The 14,990-nt window shown below is 49.7% G+C and overlaps 1 protein-coding gene across 4 annotated transcripts in view; it reads left to right on the forward strand.

Annotated features, from left to right (window-relative positions):
• The window catches only part of Dpp6 (dipeptidyl peptidase like 6), an 880,940-nt gene extending 871,643 nt beyond the window's left edge, over positions 1-9,297 (forward strand). For all 4 annotated transcript variants that reach the window (XM_026789414.1, XM_013353878.2, XM_026789413.1 and 1 more), the window contains exons 22-26: positions 2,605-2,716; positions 4,547-4,605; positions 5,261-5,333; positions 5,427-5,500; positions 7,421-9,297. In XM_026789414.1, coding sequence (XP_026645215.1) covers positions 2,605-2,716; positions 4,547-4,605; positions 5,261-5,333; positions 5,427-5,500; positions 7,421-7,567 — 465 coding nt within the window. In that variant the 3' untranslated portion in view covers positions 7,568-9,297. The remainder of the gene's footprint in view (positions 1-2,604; positions 2,717-4,546; positions 4,606-5,260; positions 5,334-5,426; positions 5,501-7,420) is intronic.
• The last annotated feature ends 5,693 nt before the right edge of the window (positions 9,298-14,990 follow it).

The following is a 14,990-nucleotide window of genomic DNA, read 5'->3' on the forward strand; positions in this document are numbered from 1 at the left end:
GCTGTGGCCTACCGGTAAGGTTCTTAGATCTTTTTCCTTCAGCAGCTACATGGCATCTCTCTGACTCTGCCTTCCTTTCTCCTCTATGTCTGCTTGGATTTCCTGCCTTGCTATATTCTGCCCTGACATAGGCCAAAGCAGCTTCTTTATCAACCAATGCGAATATAACAGATTCACAGCCTACAAAGGGAAATTCTACATCATCCACTTCCCTTCTCTCCCAGAGTCCCCAACATGGACTGTCAATTCTTTATTAGTATTATTATACCACATGCCTCTGTGTGTGTGCATGCGTGCGCACATGCACACACATTATGACATAGTTAAGGAGGTAAGAGAACAACTTGTAAAAGTAGCTCCTTCCCTTCCACCATGTTGACCCCAAGATTAACTCAGGTTTTCAGGCATAGCAGCCAGTGCCTTCACCAACTGAGCCATCTCAGTGGCCCCTGGTGCCATCAACTGTTTCAGTAATCTGGCATTCTGTGACCTTTGCTCTTGTTTCATGAGACATGTGATTCTGTATGCAGCCTGGTTCATGTGTCCCTTCCTCATACAATGAGGGCATTTAAGGCCAGAGCACCCTGTGCAGCAGTATCTGCTCCACACACCCAAGAGGACATCTATGAGCTGTATCCTGAAACCTCTGGCCAGAGACTGTAGGCCACCATGCAAAGTGTAACTACCCTGAAGATCCACTAGGGACAAAAATGCTTGAAAGAAATGCAGAATGGCTTGAAGAAACATGTATCGTCCACTGACAAACAATGCTGCTTCCTAGGAAATGACGTGCTGAGTGCCATGGTACACACCTATAACCCCAGACTTAGAAGTCTTAGATAAGGATGAGAGTTCAGGGTCAGCCTGTGCTGTATAGTAAGGTCCTGTCTGCAGAGGAGGACAAAGATGAGGAGGAAGGAGGGGAGGGAAGCAGAGAGGGAGGGAGGAAGGGAGGGAGGGAGAGAAGGAGGGAGGGAGGGAGGGAGGAAAGGATAAAGAAAAGAAAACTGAAAGAAAGACTTCAATTAAAGATACTGACAAGCTGGGTGGTGACGCACACCTTTAATCCAAGGATTCCAGAGGCAGAGGCAGGCAGATGTCTGTGAGTTCAAGGCCAGTCTGGATTACAGAGTGAGTTCCAAGGCTACACTGAGAAACCCTATCTCAAAAATAAAAAAAAACAGACACTACTACAGTACATTATAATATAACAAACTAGACACAGTATCAAACCATTGGGGAACTTGGTATGATGTGATTGTCACCCAGGCTTCATCAGTTATAAGGTTCTCCACACCCCATGTTGCCATGGGTGGCACACCCAGGTTTGCACGTACATGCATGCACCCATACACACACATACACACACACACACACACACACATTCATATAGCTACATGTTCACATACACTTTCACACATATGTGTTTATACCACATCAATTTACACATTCACCTTTAATCCCAGCACTCGGGAGGCAGAGGCAGGCGGATCTCTGTGAGTTCGAGACCAGCCTGGTCTACAGAGCTAGTTCCAGGACAGGCTCCAAAACCACAGAAAAACCCTGTCTCGAAAAATAAAAAAAAAAAAAAAACATTTACACATTCATACATATGCATTCACATATGGGCTCACATGTTCACACAAGTAGACAGTCTCAGAATATTCATTCATATGCATACAACTGTATTTTCAGCTGTATGCCCATACATGTAAGTACACACACCTGCATGTTATTATGTTCCTTTGCTTATATGGTCACACACACACACATATATGCTCACAAATGTTCACCTCTCCCTCCCTCATTCTCCCTCCTCTCCCTCTCCATCTCCCTCTCTCCCTCTCTCTCTGTCTCTCTCTGTCTCTCTCTCTCTCCCTCTCGCTCTCTCGCTCTCTCTCTCTCTCTCTCTCATATACCCACTTACTCACATATGCCTTCTGTATCCACCACTTATGCCTAGTTCTCTCAACTCATTCATGCTCGGGGGATCTGTCCTGTCCCCCCTGACTTTTCTCAGCAGACTGTAACACTTGGAAGGTCCCAGACAGTGATGGGCACGCTTCAGCTAGGAGACCCACACCAGCAGTCAGGCCACATGAGAGCTAAGGGCTCACCCTACCTGCAGGACACACACGAGTTTCATGAAGCCCTGGGCTGGGTGGTGTGAAGGCCTGTTCTCCACCCTGTCACTGAGCTCTGCTTCAGCTTCTGTGGGATGCACAGAGACAGGCACTGGCTGTAGATGAGGAAGAGGAAGGGAGGCTGGACTGGAATGCTGGACACCAGGTGGACACCAGGTGGACACCAGCCTTCCTCTGTCACCATCCGAGGCAGAGGTTGTGGTCTCTGTGATCACATAGACGATCTCTGTGTCACTAGGCATACTTATCCCAGGTCTCTGGGCACTGGGTGCTGAAGAGGGGGAGACTGAGTCACACAACATTTAGTGTCTCATCTATCTCCCAACAAGGATATTTAAAGCTCAGATCTTTGAAAAACTACATGAACACATACATACTAGAGGCTGAGGCTAGTTTCCTACTGAGTTGTGGAAAGTGACCCCACCCCTTGCCTCTTTTTTTTCCCTTCTATATCTCCTAGGATTATGGTGGTTACCTGAGCACTTACATCCTCCCAGCCAAGGGAGACAATCAAGGCCAGACTTTCACCTGCGGCTCGGCGCTCTCTCCAATAACAGACTTCAAACTCTATGGTAATGGCCTTGATGAGACCCCACCTTTCCCTTCAGTGCCTCTGTGCCCAACAGCAAGCACCCGCAGTGCATAGTGACCCCCTGGGACAGGAGGGAAGTCTCTAGCCATTGTTTGGAGTGAAGGTGGGTCAGTTCACCAGTAGGCAATGATTGTTCTCCAAAATCCAAGGCCAGCTCATAGTAATGACTTCAGAAAAGCCCGTGCCTACAGGTGGGGAGGAGGCAGGGAGCAGTGCCTAGGCCATCTTTCTTCTGCTGCAGGAATGTGTGTGCCGGGCAAGTACAGAGGGGAAAGAAGGGAGGAGGGGCGGGTGCTTTCACACAGACCACGCTGGTGATGCTGAGATTATTACTACCTCTGGGATATGGGGGGGTCTGAATAACTGGGCTCCTCTGCCTGCCTCCATCCAGGTCCACACATGGCACCTGGCCATACTTCTTTGTGCAGAGTGAAGCTTCCCAGAGCGGGACTAGAGCTGGGGGATGGGCCATCAGGATGGCTTGTTGTGGGGTCCAAACAGACCTGAGATGCCCTAGGGTGAGAGAGAGCCATCTGCCCAAGCAGACATGGTCCCTGTCCTACACAGTTTTAGAGTCCCAGGCCCTGAACTCTCCTGTCTTTGTCACCCACCCCTTTCTCTGGCAGTGTGTGCTTGGTGATACTCAACACAACGTCCTACGTAGCCCTGAAAATACACACTCTGTTTAGTGCTCCAGGGCACCAGCTCTGAGCCCCAAGAGACCCCATATTAAGTGATGACAAGAATCAGGGTCTTCTTGTCTTAAGTCTGCTGCAGTGCTGTGGGAACTGCTCTCTTCCCTGTCCCTCCAGAGGTCCATGTGCCCTTCTTTAGCACTTGTAGGCCCCAGGCAGCAAGGCTATAGCCTTGGGGAGGGTGCTGGTCTAGCAGCCTCTGAGGAGCTCATGATACAGCTCTAATGCAAATGACTTTGCCCTGGCCATTAGAATGTTCCTGGTCCAACTCCAGAGTAACCTTCCCATGGGAATGTAAGTGTTGTGTGTTGGATTGTTCAATGAGACTCTTAATTTCTTAATCATGTCATTCCAGATTCACTTGATTCAAATATGCATAAATTAGTCCACCCCCCCACACACACACACACATACACACACTCCTTTTTTTCAGAGCTGGGTATAGGACTCAGGACCTCGTACATGCTAGGCAGGCCCTGTCCTGCTGTGCTCCCCAGCCCACCTGTATCTTAATGAACCACCAAGTTCCTTCCATTGCCTCCCGTAACTCACAAAGGTCACCCCCAGAAGCCCTGTGACATCAAAGTGAGCCCTCATCCCTGGTTGTCCAGGCAGAACAATGCTATGGGAGCACTGCCCCATTCTCTGTCACCTGGCACATATCAGGTATGCAGAACCAGGATCTAAGCTGCTTAGAGAAATTCACCAGGAATGACGCATTTAAACATATCACACACACACGCATGCACGCACGCACGCACACACACACACGCTGTTTGACCCCTTGCCATGAGGTAGGAGATTTAGAAGACAGCTTTTAAATCCCAAAAAGTTAAGTCCAGTATGGTGGTGATGCATACATTTAATCCCAGTACTTGGGAGACAGAGGGAAATGGATCTCTCTGAGTATGAGGCAATCCAGTTTCCAGACCTGCTAAAACTACTTAGTGAGACCTTGTCTCAAAACAAAAGCAGAAAACCAACCAAAAGCTTAGCATTTACCAGCAAGTAGCAGGGAATGGCCCCCTCCTGCAGCCTCATCCCTTCCATCTGGGCTCTGCCCCATTGGAGCCCTTGAGGACCAGAGATGACCCCGTCCCTTTGCCTCCGTGCAGCCTCTGCATTTTCTGAGCGGTACCTTGGCCTCCATGGACTCGATAACAGAGCATATGAGGTACGTTTAGCATAGCTGCTAGTTGGCAAGACAGGGAACCAGGTGAGACTGATCCATCTACTCTTCCCCATCCTCCCACCTCTCATCCCTTCCAAAGGGCTGGGCCTCTCCACCATCACAACCTTGGGATCATCTCACTGCACTGAGCTGGATTAATGTGGCCTCTGTAAGCTCCTCTGGCTTTGATGGGGGAGGGGGAGAGATGAGAAAGCCCTGGTGCTGCTGGTGGTTGGGGGCCCCTGCTCCCCACATCAAGACCAGTTCCCCTTTGGGAGGGTGAAGTATGAACTGTGTTTCTTACTACGTCCCAGACATCCTGTTGTCTCAGAGTGTTATACACAGCACATCATCAGCCGTGTACAGGCAGAAAGACAGTGTCGTGTCATGCAGGACTTTGCATGGACAGAGGGACAGGCCTGTTCAGTGTCGCTGGGTGACATGATGGCCCTCCAAGACCACCTCTTCTCAGCGAACCCCCCCCCCTTTACTTTCTTTCTTATTTCCCCTACTCTAAGGGAATTGCTGTTTTTCCATGACACGAGTAGCCCAGCTCTCCAGAGCCTGGCATTTTCCACCATTTCCCTTGACCCCAACCCCCACCTGCTCCCTAACCATACCCTGCAGCTAACCCTGTCCTCTTGCCCCATACACGCAGATGACCAAGCTGGCACACCGAGTGTCCGCGCTGGAGGACCAGCAGTTCCTGATCATCCATGCCACGGCTGACGGTGAGGACAGAGCGCCCCCCCAAACCTCCTGGTGCTGAAGGTCCCCTGGGTGGTGATGTGAGTTTGGGCAACTGTTTCTGTTTTTTTCTACAGAAAAAATCCATTTCCAGCACACAGCTGAGCTCATCACACAGTTGATCAAAGGAAAGGCCAATTACAGCTTACAGGTATGGGATGCTCCCTGCGAGGTGCTTAGAGCAAGGTGACCCTTGTCGTGGGGACAGGACTGAGCGGGGTCCACATCATACCATGCCAGTGCCCTTCAACTGATAGCAGCTCAGCTCTGTATCCAAGCCACCACCGTTCCACCTGACCCTGTCCCACATTCCACTTCTAAGCAGAGGAGATGGCCAAGCCAACACACGCAGGCCCTGGTGTGTTGTAGGTATGGGGAGGGCTGGTGTTCCAGCATGGGTGGCTATCAAGCCTTTTCTTTCTGACTCTCTGGGCAAAAGCTCCTCTACCCTCTGTGACTGTGATCAAACACTGTCCATCCCAGAAACCAAACCCACGACGGGCTTCACTGGCATTCACTCCTACCTCTTCCCAGCAACATACAGGAATGATGCTGGAAACTTCTCTAGTTTCCTTCTTGTATTCTGGCTCCTTTGATAAAACAGTTATAACCTCACTGTCTTTTAAATTCAGGGGCAAACAGCACCCTAACTCCCTCAGAGAGTCTGTCTGGTTTTGACCACTGTCTGCCTCTGCATTCACCATCCAATGACCTCTGGCAGCCCTGTATGTGGGTTGAGGAAGGAAGGGGCTTTGGCCTGAAAGTTATTGGCTGGGGTGAATGGCTTGGTTACATTATACATCAGAGTATGATACACTCTGGATTTGTTAAGTATGCTCCACACATCATGGCACCTGTGCCTGGGGCCATGCGTGCCAACACAGCAGCTGCCCTCACAGACACTCAAGAGTCTGCAGTCATGCCAAGCTCCAGGGGAGAGCACAGGAACAGGGGACAATGCAAGAGGGGTGGCATACCCCCTTATTGCCTTCTTGTAGCTTATGAGCTGAACATACATATTCCAGGCTAATGGTGTCATTAAAGAAAAATAAAGATGAATGTTACTCTCAAAAGCATGAAAAGAATACAGGACTCAAAATGAGATTGGGCTCAGATATAGAAAGAGTAAAATTCCAAATCACACTTGGCTTTTCGTTGTGCATGCTTGCAGGATCAGCACAGTGCCTCTAGAAGACAAGTTATGTCATTGTGCTGGCCATCCACTAAAGACCCACTCTACCTGGCATGCCTGTTTATCAGCTCTCCATTGTCGCATGCCTTGTCAAGTGCCTTGGGGTATTATAGTATTCAGCTCTCACAAGAAACAATTATGAGCCAAACTCTATTCAGTTTTCCTTCCTAAATCACCTGGACCCAAGACGCAGCTGCATGAGTGTATACCAAGTCATCACGCGTGGGTTCAGAGAGGAGGCCGCCTGGGGTTTATTCCCATCCTTGAGAACCACTCAGCCAAAAGTCAGTCTCTCCCCCCCCTCCTTCTCCCTCTCCCTGTGTGTGTATGTGTCTTTCTCTATCTCTGTCTCTTTCTCTCTCCCCACCCCGTGTGTGTGTGTGTGTGTGTGTGTGTGTGTGTGTGTGTGTAATCCTTGGCCTATGACCTTGTAGTTCTTATATTTTCGGTTGTGAGCCTAGCCTTTAACAGCTGAGCCATCCCTCCAGGCCGACCTTGTACCCAGGCTGCAAAGTAGAGCAAGTAGCTCTGGCCAGAAGGTCGGCTAAATGAGGTGTTTCCTACTTACTCAACCAATCCTCACTGTATCCATTCTCTTGGGGAAAGGAATAGAGATGCCAAGGGAGAAGGTTTCTGGGCAGATGGGTAAGTTTTCATGACCTGCCAGGGCTGCAAGAGCCCTTCTGCCTGGTACAGAAACAGAGCTCCCCAGAGGAAAGGGTGCTGCTGCTGGAACTCCCGTGGCTAAGAGGTTCGTGCTCCAGCTGGAATTCAGTGTGTGGAGCATGGCTTTTCCCAGACTGCATCTCCTCCATGCCTCCAGGAGTCCCTTCAGCAGGTGAACTGCTGAGGGGTAAGCTCGTTCTTCTCCCTTCACAGATATACCCAGATGAAAGCCACTACTTCCACAGCGTGGCCCTCCAGCAGCATCTGTACCGCTCCATCATCAACTTCTTTGTGGAATGCTTCAGGATCCAGGACAAGCTACCCACAGCCACAGCAAAAGAGGACGAGGAGGAGGACTAATCTTGCTTGAGACCTAAGCACAGACATGGCTCTTTCTACAACAATATGCAACTGAGGAACCCTCCCCCCGCCACCACCCTCCCTCCAAGGGCAGTGGAAGTGGGGATGCCGGTGTTCCATAGCATGTGTCTCGATACTGAAGGCCATTTGGTGGGGGCGACAAGCTCCGGTGGAAACCACATAGCCTGGAACAACCCACCTCAGCAGGATCGCCTCCTCCTGACCCTAGTGACTGGCCCATCCCATGTCCCCTCCCCCCAAGGGGACAAACTGAAGGACAGATGACAGTGAGGGCACACTTTGAGCCCAAGAAAACCAGCCCTTATGTCCAAGCTTTGTCTGTAGCACTGAGACCCGCCGTCTGCACTCACTCACTGCATCTGTGCTCTCGACTGTGAGTCCTGTCTGGCAGAGCTGTGCCATGGGAACAGGACAGCATGGTTGTCTCAGCAGTGTTCATACATGCCTGGCCCCTTTCTGTGATTAGAAGAGCTCCCACTGTCCCTATCTGAACCCAGAAAACAGGTCTTTTATGTACAAAGTAAGACTATAACTCTGCCGTGGTTAACCTTGTAGAATTACTTTGCATTTTTCTATGGTTTTAACTGGACACCCCGCTGTCTCTGCCCTGGACTGTCTCACTTTAAGTATTCTTTCTTTCTGTCTTCTGTTGCTTTGCTCTGCTTTCCATGTCGTACTTGTTTGGATAAAGAGATCATTCTGGAGCACCTGCTGTCTCTGTTAGACGTGGTGGAGGTATTGCAGACACCAAGGACTCAGAGCACCCAGCAACACTCACTAAAAGTTCATCAGTCCAAACCTTCTTCCCCCTGAGTGGAGCTGGGACTCGCCTGTGGCTCCATCATCCATCCCATATGTCCTTAAAACTGCTACTCTTTCCCTGCTCGATCGGTTGTCTGGTCTTTCTGGGTGACATTAGGTTAAAAATCACAAGACAGAATGTTGGTTCCACTCTTAGGTCTACTGAGTAATAAACCGGACCAGGTCATCACCAGCTGCCCGGGGCTGGCTCCTCCCTCCTGCTCTGACAGTGACGTCAGCGAGCCCCACCCCATCTCAGTAGCCTTGTAAGATACACTACCAACCAGATGTGTGACCACTGTCACCCGTGTATATTTCATTTCATTGTATATAAAGCAAGAAATGTGTGTCTGGCGTTGTGCAGTCCCCTCCCCCTCCCAGGCCTACCCTTGTGTTGAATTTGCATGCAGACACCTCTCTGGCTGATCTGGCCTGTCCAAAAGTGAAATATATCAATTACCATTGTTTCCTTTCAGGACTTTTGACAACCTGTATGTCGGTACGAATCACTCCAGTTTCCACTCCTGCTGGGGTGTCCTGAAACCCTGTCCTCAGAGATGTGTCCATGACTTTTGTTTCGGCTTTGGGTATTTTTTTGTTTTATTTTTTTTAATGTTTGGGGGTTTTGGTTCCGTCCACACAAGCACTGGTTCTTGTTAGGTCTGTTGGAAGAGCTGCATCCTGGGCTTTCCACAGGTGATGTGTCACACTGGTGAGAAGGGACCTCATGCTGACAGACAGACAGATAGACAGAGAGACCATGCTTTCACTACTTCAAAGGCTCAGCTGACTTTCAGGAGGTCTGAAAGGGGGAGCCAGCTCTGGCAGCAAGGACAGGTCGGAGGGCCGCAGGGATGAGGCATGGTAGCATTTGTCATCCATGGAATAAAACATTATTTTACCACTCAGGTTGTTTTTTTTTTTCTTACTTTCCTCCACTGGCTCCCATTAGAAAGTGGGCTAGGCTTCAAGACATGGTTTTTGCTTTCTTTCTTTGGAGTAGGAGGCAGGATGTCTTGCAGTGCAGCCCTGGCCGCCCTGGAACTCACTATGGACCTCACCAGGCTGTCCTTGAACTCAGAGAGCCACTTGCCTCTGCTCCCAAATGCTGGGATTAAGTGTGTGCACCACCATGCCTGGCCCGTTTTGCTTTGTTAATGCAAGGTGGAGTTTGCTTTTCTTTTTTTTTATATATATTTATTTATTTATTATGTATACAATATTCTGTCTGTATGCCTGAAGGCCAGAAGAGGGCGCCAGACCTCTTTACAGATGGTTGTGAGCCACTATGTGGTTGCTGGGAATTGAAGTCAGGACCTTTGGAAGAGCAGGCAATGCTCTTAACCACTGAGCCATCTCTCCAGCCCCTGGAGTTTGCTTTTCATTATGAGCATGGATCCTACCGAATAGTGGGTCTCGTGACATTTTCATACATACGTACATATAATTCACCCCGCTGCCCTTCCTTGTCCTCTCCCATGGCTTCTGAACCCTTCCTTTTCTCAAGCAGCCCCCACTTCTACTTTCATGGGGGTGAACCAATGAATTTGACTAGGGGTGTTTACATGACCATGGGTGAAGAGTTATGGACGGTGACACTGAAGAAAATGTTCCTTCATGTTCTAGCCACATGAAATGTCAGTAGCTCCTCAGGGAGGGTGGGACTTCATACACCCCTTCCATATCCATGATAGAATGTCAATTGGCCCAGTTGTGTGCAGGTGACCACAGCTGCTGTGAGTTCCTAAGGGTGACAGACACATCCTGTCACAGGGACAGCATTTCCCAGCACTCCTTCCCCACCCTCTGGCTCTTCTCATCTTTCGTTGCATCTTATGTTCCTGTTCCTTAGAGTGGATGATTTAGAGGTCCCATTTAAAGATGAGCACATGACAATCTCTTTTTTCAGTACTTTGGCATTATGGTGCCCACTGCAAAAGAAACTCCTCTGAACAAAGCTTCGAGTAGCACTGAATTATGGGTATAATCATAAATACTTAGAAGGCAACTTAAGGCACTCAGCACATCCATTAGCTGCACACCACTAGCTTCCCACCAGGACCTCTGCCCTTCCCAGTCATGACTCTTGACCGGGTTCACAGTACGTGAATTCCCCCTCCAGTGGAGTCAGGCTCATAGCCACTCAGAAAGTGGTTGGTCATCCCCATAGCAATCATGCTGCTATTTCACCCGTGGGCACATCTTGCCTGGCAGGTTGCTAATCATGCAATGTCTGCACCCGGGGAAGACTACTGATGACTTTTCTCCTCTAGCAGTCTGCATTCTGGCGCTATAAAAAAGCTAGCCATCAAGAAGGAAGCTCCCGACTCAGCCCCAGCTTTATTTTTTCTGTGTTCAGAAACCAAACTGTGTGGCGTCTTCAACAAAACGTGTTTGAAATTTTCATTGCTCTCCAAATCTGATGCCCGGAAAGCCCTGAATACATCAAGTAAAATCCATATAGCACGGGGCTGAGCATGGTAACTCACACATGACATCTTAGTCACATGACAAGTTCAAGGCTGAGGAGAGGATGGGAAGGAGGAGAAGAAAAAAAGGAGAAAGAGGAAGGGAAGAGGAGGAAGAAGAGGATAAAGGGGCTGGAGAGAGACCTCAGTGGTTAAGATCACTAGCCATTCTTCCAGAGGAAGACTAGGGTGTGATTTCCAACACCCACATGGCAACTCACAACCATCTGCCACTTCAGTTCCAGGAGATCTAACAATTTCTTCTGGCCTCTGTGGGTACCAGGTATGCACCTGGTTCGCAAACATATAGGCAGGCAAGACATATAAATAGATAAAAATTAAACTTAAGGAAAGAAGGGAAGGAGAAAAAAGAGAATAGGAAGAAAAGAAAAAAGATCAAATTATTCTTGCTCACTGTTGGATGCAAACACTGGAAGATGAAGTACTAAGGCCTAGAGTGTAGCTGAGGGAAAGGAAGCCAGAAAACAAACTCCCAAGTTAGATAGGCACCACTATGTTAAGATTCAACAGGAAGAAAACTTTTAAAACCAGACTACTGTAACATGAAGGAGACGCTGCTCTGATTCTGGCTGCCTTCTAGGTGATGGGGCTTAGATAAATTATTTAGAGACATTGGGGCTGTCTCCAGCTGGGAGGCAGAAATTTTAAGACTCAAAATCGGGGCAAGGCTGTGAGTGGAATCCTGTGTCATCTGAGTGTCGCTTGCTGTCAGGCCTCCTGTGGACATCCTACTGCAATCTCCTGAAGCACCTGTTTGGAGGCTGAGATCCAGGGGCAGGGCCAGATGGGACCCCAACTTCCTAATCTACAACTGTTTGCACCACGAGCAAGTGCACAAGACATTGTTCCTGTGGTAGGTACATGGCAGCCTGGGAAACACAGAGTCTGCTCCTAGCAGCCTAGAAGGGTCAAGGAGAAGACTTACAATAGAATAGGTAGACTTCCACAAACTAGAAATGAAAGCATGAGGAGGGGTGGGGTGCTGTTAGGGAACCCCTGAAAAGGTAACATCAAAGCCTAGGCTGAAGTCAGGTAGGCAGTGAAAACGCTTGGGAAGGGGGTGACAGCAGAGAACCTCCAGCCCAGGAGCCTCAGTGTTGTCAGAGCAAGGAGAAAGCCAAGATGTAGGCAAGATAGGACCCTGGCCAGCAGAAGCCCCTCAAGGACATCCACCACAGCCTCTTATCTCAGCAGTGTAGTAAGAGGGAGTGGGCTGCTTCCCACCACCCAGCTAGCTTAACCCCCAAAATAACCACACAGAAACTATATTAATTAAATTACTGTCTGGCCCATTATATATAGCTTCTTCATGGCCAACTCTCACATCCTAATCTAACCCATTTCTACCAATATGTGTAACACCACTAGGTTGTGGCTTATGGGGAAAGATTCTAACCTACGTCTATCTCAGGCAGGAGATTCATGGAGTCTGCCACACTCCCCTTCTTCCCAGCATCCTGTTCTGTCTACTCTGCCTATCAAAGTTCTGCCTTATCAAAAGGCCAAGGCAGTCTCTTTATTCAACCAATGAAAGCAACACACAAACAGAAGGACCTCCTACACAGAGATTCTGCATTAGTTATAACTGATTGGCCCATTAGCTCAGGCTTCTTATTAGCTCTTGTAGCTTATATTAACCCATTATTCTTATCTACATTAGGCACATGGCTCGACACCTTTTTCAGCAGGGTAGGTCACATATTGCTTCTTCAGTGGTCTGGGCAGAACAAAAACCCCACAAAGCGGGCCCCCATGTTACAAACAGCACCTTCTCACCTCAAGGGCCATTGCAGACCTCTCCGGGGGACTCATCCAGATGACGTGAGTGTGATATCCACACCAGCAAGGCTGCTGGGATCCAGGAGGTCCAGACCTGGCACTGTTGCTGAAGGGCAGTTCTGGCCACCTCAGCATGACTGTGCCACCTCCTAGCCCCAGCCCTCTCCTGCTGCCCCCAGGAAGTCTGGAGTCACACACACCTCTCTGCTTTCCTGGCTCAGCCATTGATCCAAGGTATCAGACAGGATCCTCCTGTCAGCCCCCAAGAAGTTTTCTGGGATCCCCCAATGCTCACTGCTGTGAGGGCCCTTACCACACTGGGAGTGAGACCATGTGGCCAACCACAGTAGATGAGACTGTGTTCAGAGACAGCAAGAGGCTCTACAGCTCCTATGAGCTCCCCGTCCTTCCCTTGCCTTCCCTCTGCCACCCTCTTCTCCCTCTTTACCTGGCTCTTCTCTCTTAATCTGGATAATTCAGCTGCCATCTCGTAAGGACACCCCCACAGTCCTGAGTCCCAGGTGATGAAGAGACACCTAGACACAGGAGTGCACCTGAACGCAGGTTTCCCAGCTCCATAGCACTGTGACAGGCTGTGGTCCCTGGGACCAGCTTGATGCAGTCCTAAGAGTCCCTGAGCTGGAGACACATGGGAAGAGGTCTGCTGTCTGACACTCAAACACAGCAATGCACAGGGCATTGTTCCTGCGTTAGGTACACGGCAATGGTCTGAGCTGGCAAGTGCCAGGACCATACTCACATAGACATTTACTCCAACCCTGACACTTTGAGTCCCCAGTGCAGGAAACAAAATCTGAGGTGCTTCGTGGGACCCAGAGACTCCCTTGACCTGGTCCCAAGACACCAAAGGTCTTACCCACTGGGAACTTTCCGTGCATGTGGAACACTACCTCTGGGTGGACAGTGAGGGAAGTTCTATGGCTGACTGTGGGCCTTTCTGTGGCCCTTTGACCCTGCTTGTCCTTCAATTGCAGGCAGTTTCTCCTGTGTCAGCCAAGCCAGCAAAGGCCTTGACATTCAGTTTTATAAAATGGCTGAATGTATCTTAATGGCAGGCAGGACCTGCTCCGTATCAGATAATGGGATCTTGCAGCTCTGGTGCTGATCTGACAGCTGCTAGCAGCCACAGAGTCAGAGAAATGGCAGCCAGGCCCCATCTGTATCAGCAATGTAAAGTCAAGCCCTGGACTCCCAAGGTCGCCTAACCTGATATGCTGTAGCTCAGCTCGCTGTGATGTATCATGCTTGCTAACTGGTATTTCTCCATCCAGACTTAATTCTCAGGGTGCTCCAGAAACAGTACCACACATGATTGTCACAGACAAGGCTGTGACCACGGCAAGCTGGCTGCTCTGCTCCACCTGTGTCTTGTCCTCTGTCAGAAGCAGAAAAACCCTATAAATAACACATCAGATTCCACTAACTCCTAACTCCATGGGAGTAGCCACCACGGTTACTCATCACCATCCTGAGTGGAGACTCCAGGTAATGCTTGTGGCTTCAAAAACCCACACGGAGCAGGGCAACAACCGCAGGATCCCTGTGGACACACAATGAGGATGGCGTACCCCTGAGGACCACTAGTCCTCCTCAGGGCCTAGAGGACAGTCTGTAGAACCTCAGTCACGTCTTACAGTGGACAGAGCTGCCTCAGAGTCTGTTTGCCAAGAAAATTTCCTCCACGTGTCCTGTCTATAACACCGCTCCTGGCCTTTGAGAGTGCAGGCAGTCAGCAGGCAGTGGGCCTGAGCTCTTCAAGGAAAGTCAGTGGTCTATGGGCCCGAGCCTCCAGCCCTGGGATGGCGCATGGATCATGGCTGGCATCCATCCTGGAGTTTGCTCATTGGTACTAAGCACCTTTGCGGGGGGCTTCTACCTGCGAGGAAGAAACACCCACCACACACAAGGATTCTTCTCAGATCACGCTTTACTGGAGTGCATTTGGTTGAGGGAGAGCATAAAGAAAAGGGGGGCAGAAAATGAGAGAGCAAGGGAGAGAGAGAGAGCTAGACGCTAGAGAGAGAGAGATGAGAGAGAGAGACAGGAGGGGGGCACAATGGCAGCTGCTTATATTGGGAATTGGCACATGGGTCGCCCTGTGATTGGCTGCCACCATCAGCTGACACCAGACTGCATCGAGATAGGCCCAGGGGCCCATATTCACTGCACATACGGGAAGCGGGGGACAGGCAGCTCTCAAAGGCATAGCCAAATATGGAGTTGTTTATAACCAGCAAGACAGGATGTGGTGCCATCTTGCAATGGCAATCCTGTCCAGCTCCCTGCAGTTCCCCCTTATTGTTTGTGAGCAA

The sequence above is a fragment of the Microtus ochrogaster genome, unplaced genomic scaffold, assembly GCF_000317375.1.
Source record: "Microtus ochrogaster isolate Prairie Vole_2 unplaced genomic scaffold, MicOch1.0 UNK18, whole genome shotgun sequence".
In the NCBI taxonomy this organism is placed as follows: Eukaryota; Metazoa; Chordata; class Mammalia; order Rodentia; family Cricetidae; genus Microtus; species Microtus ochrogaster.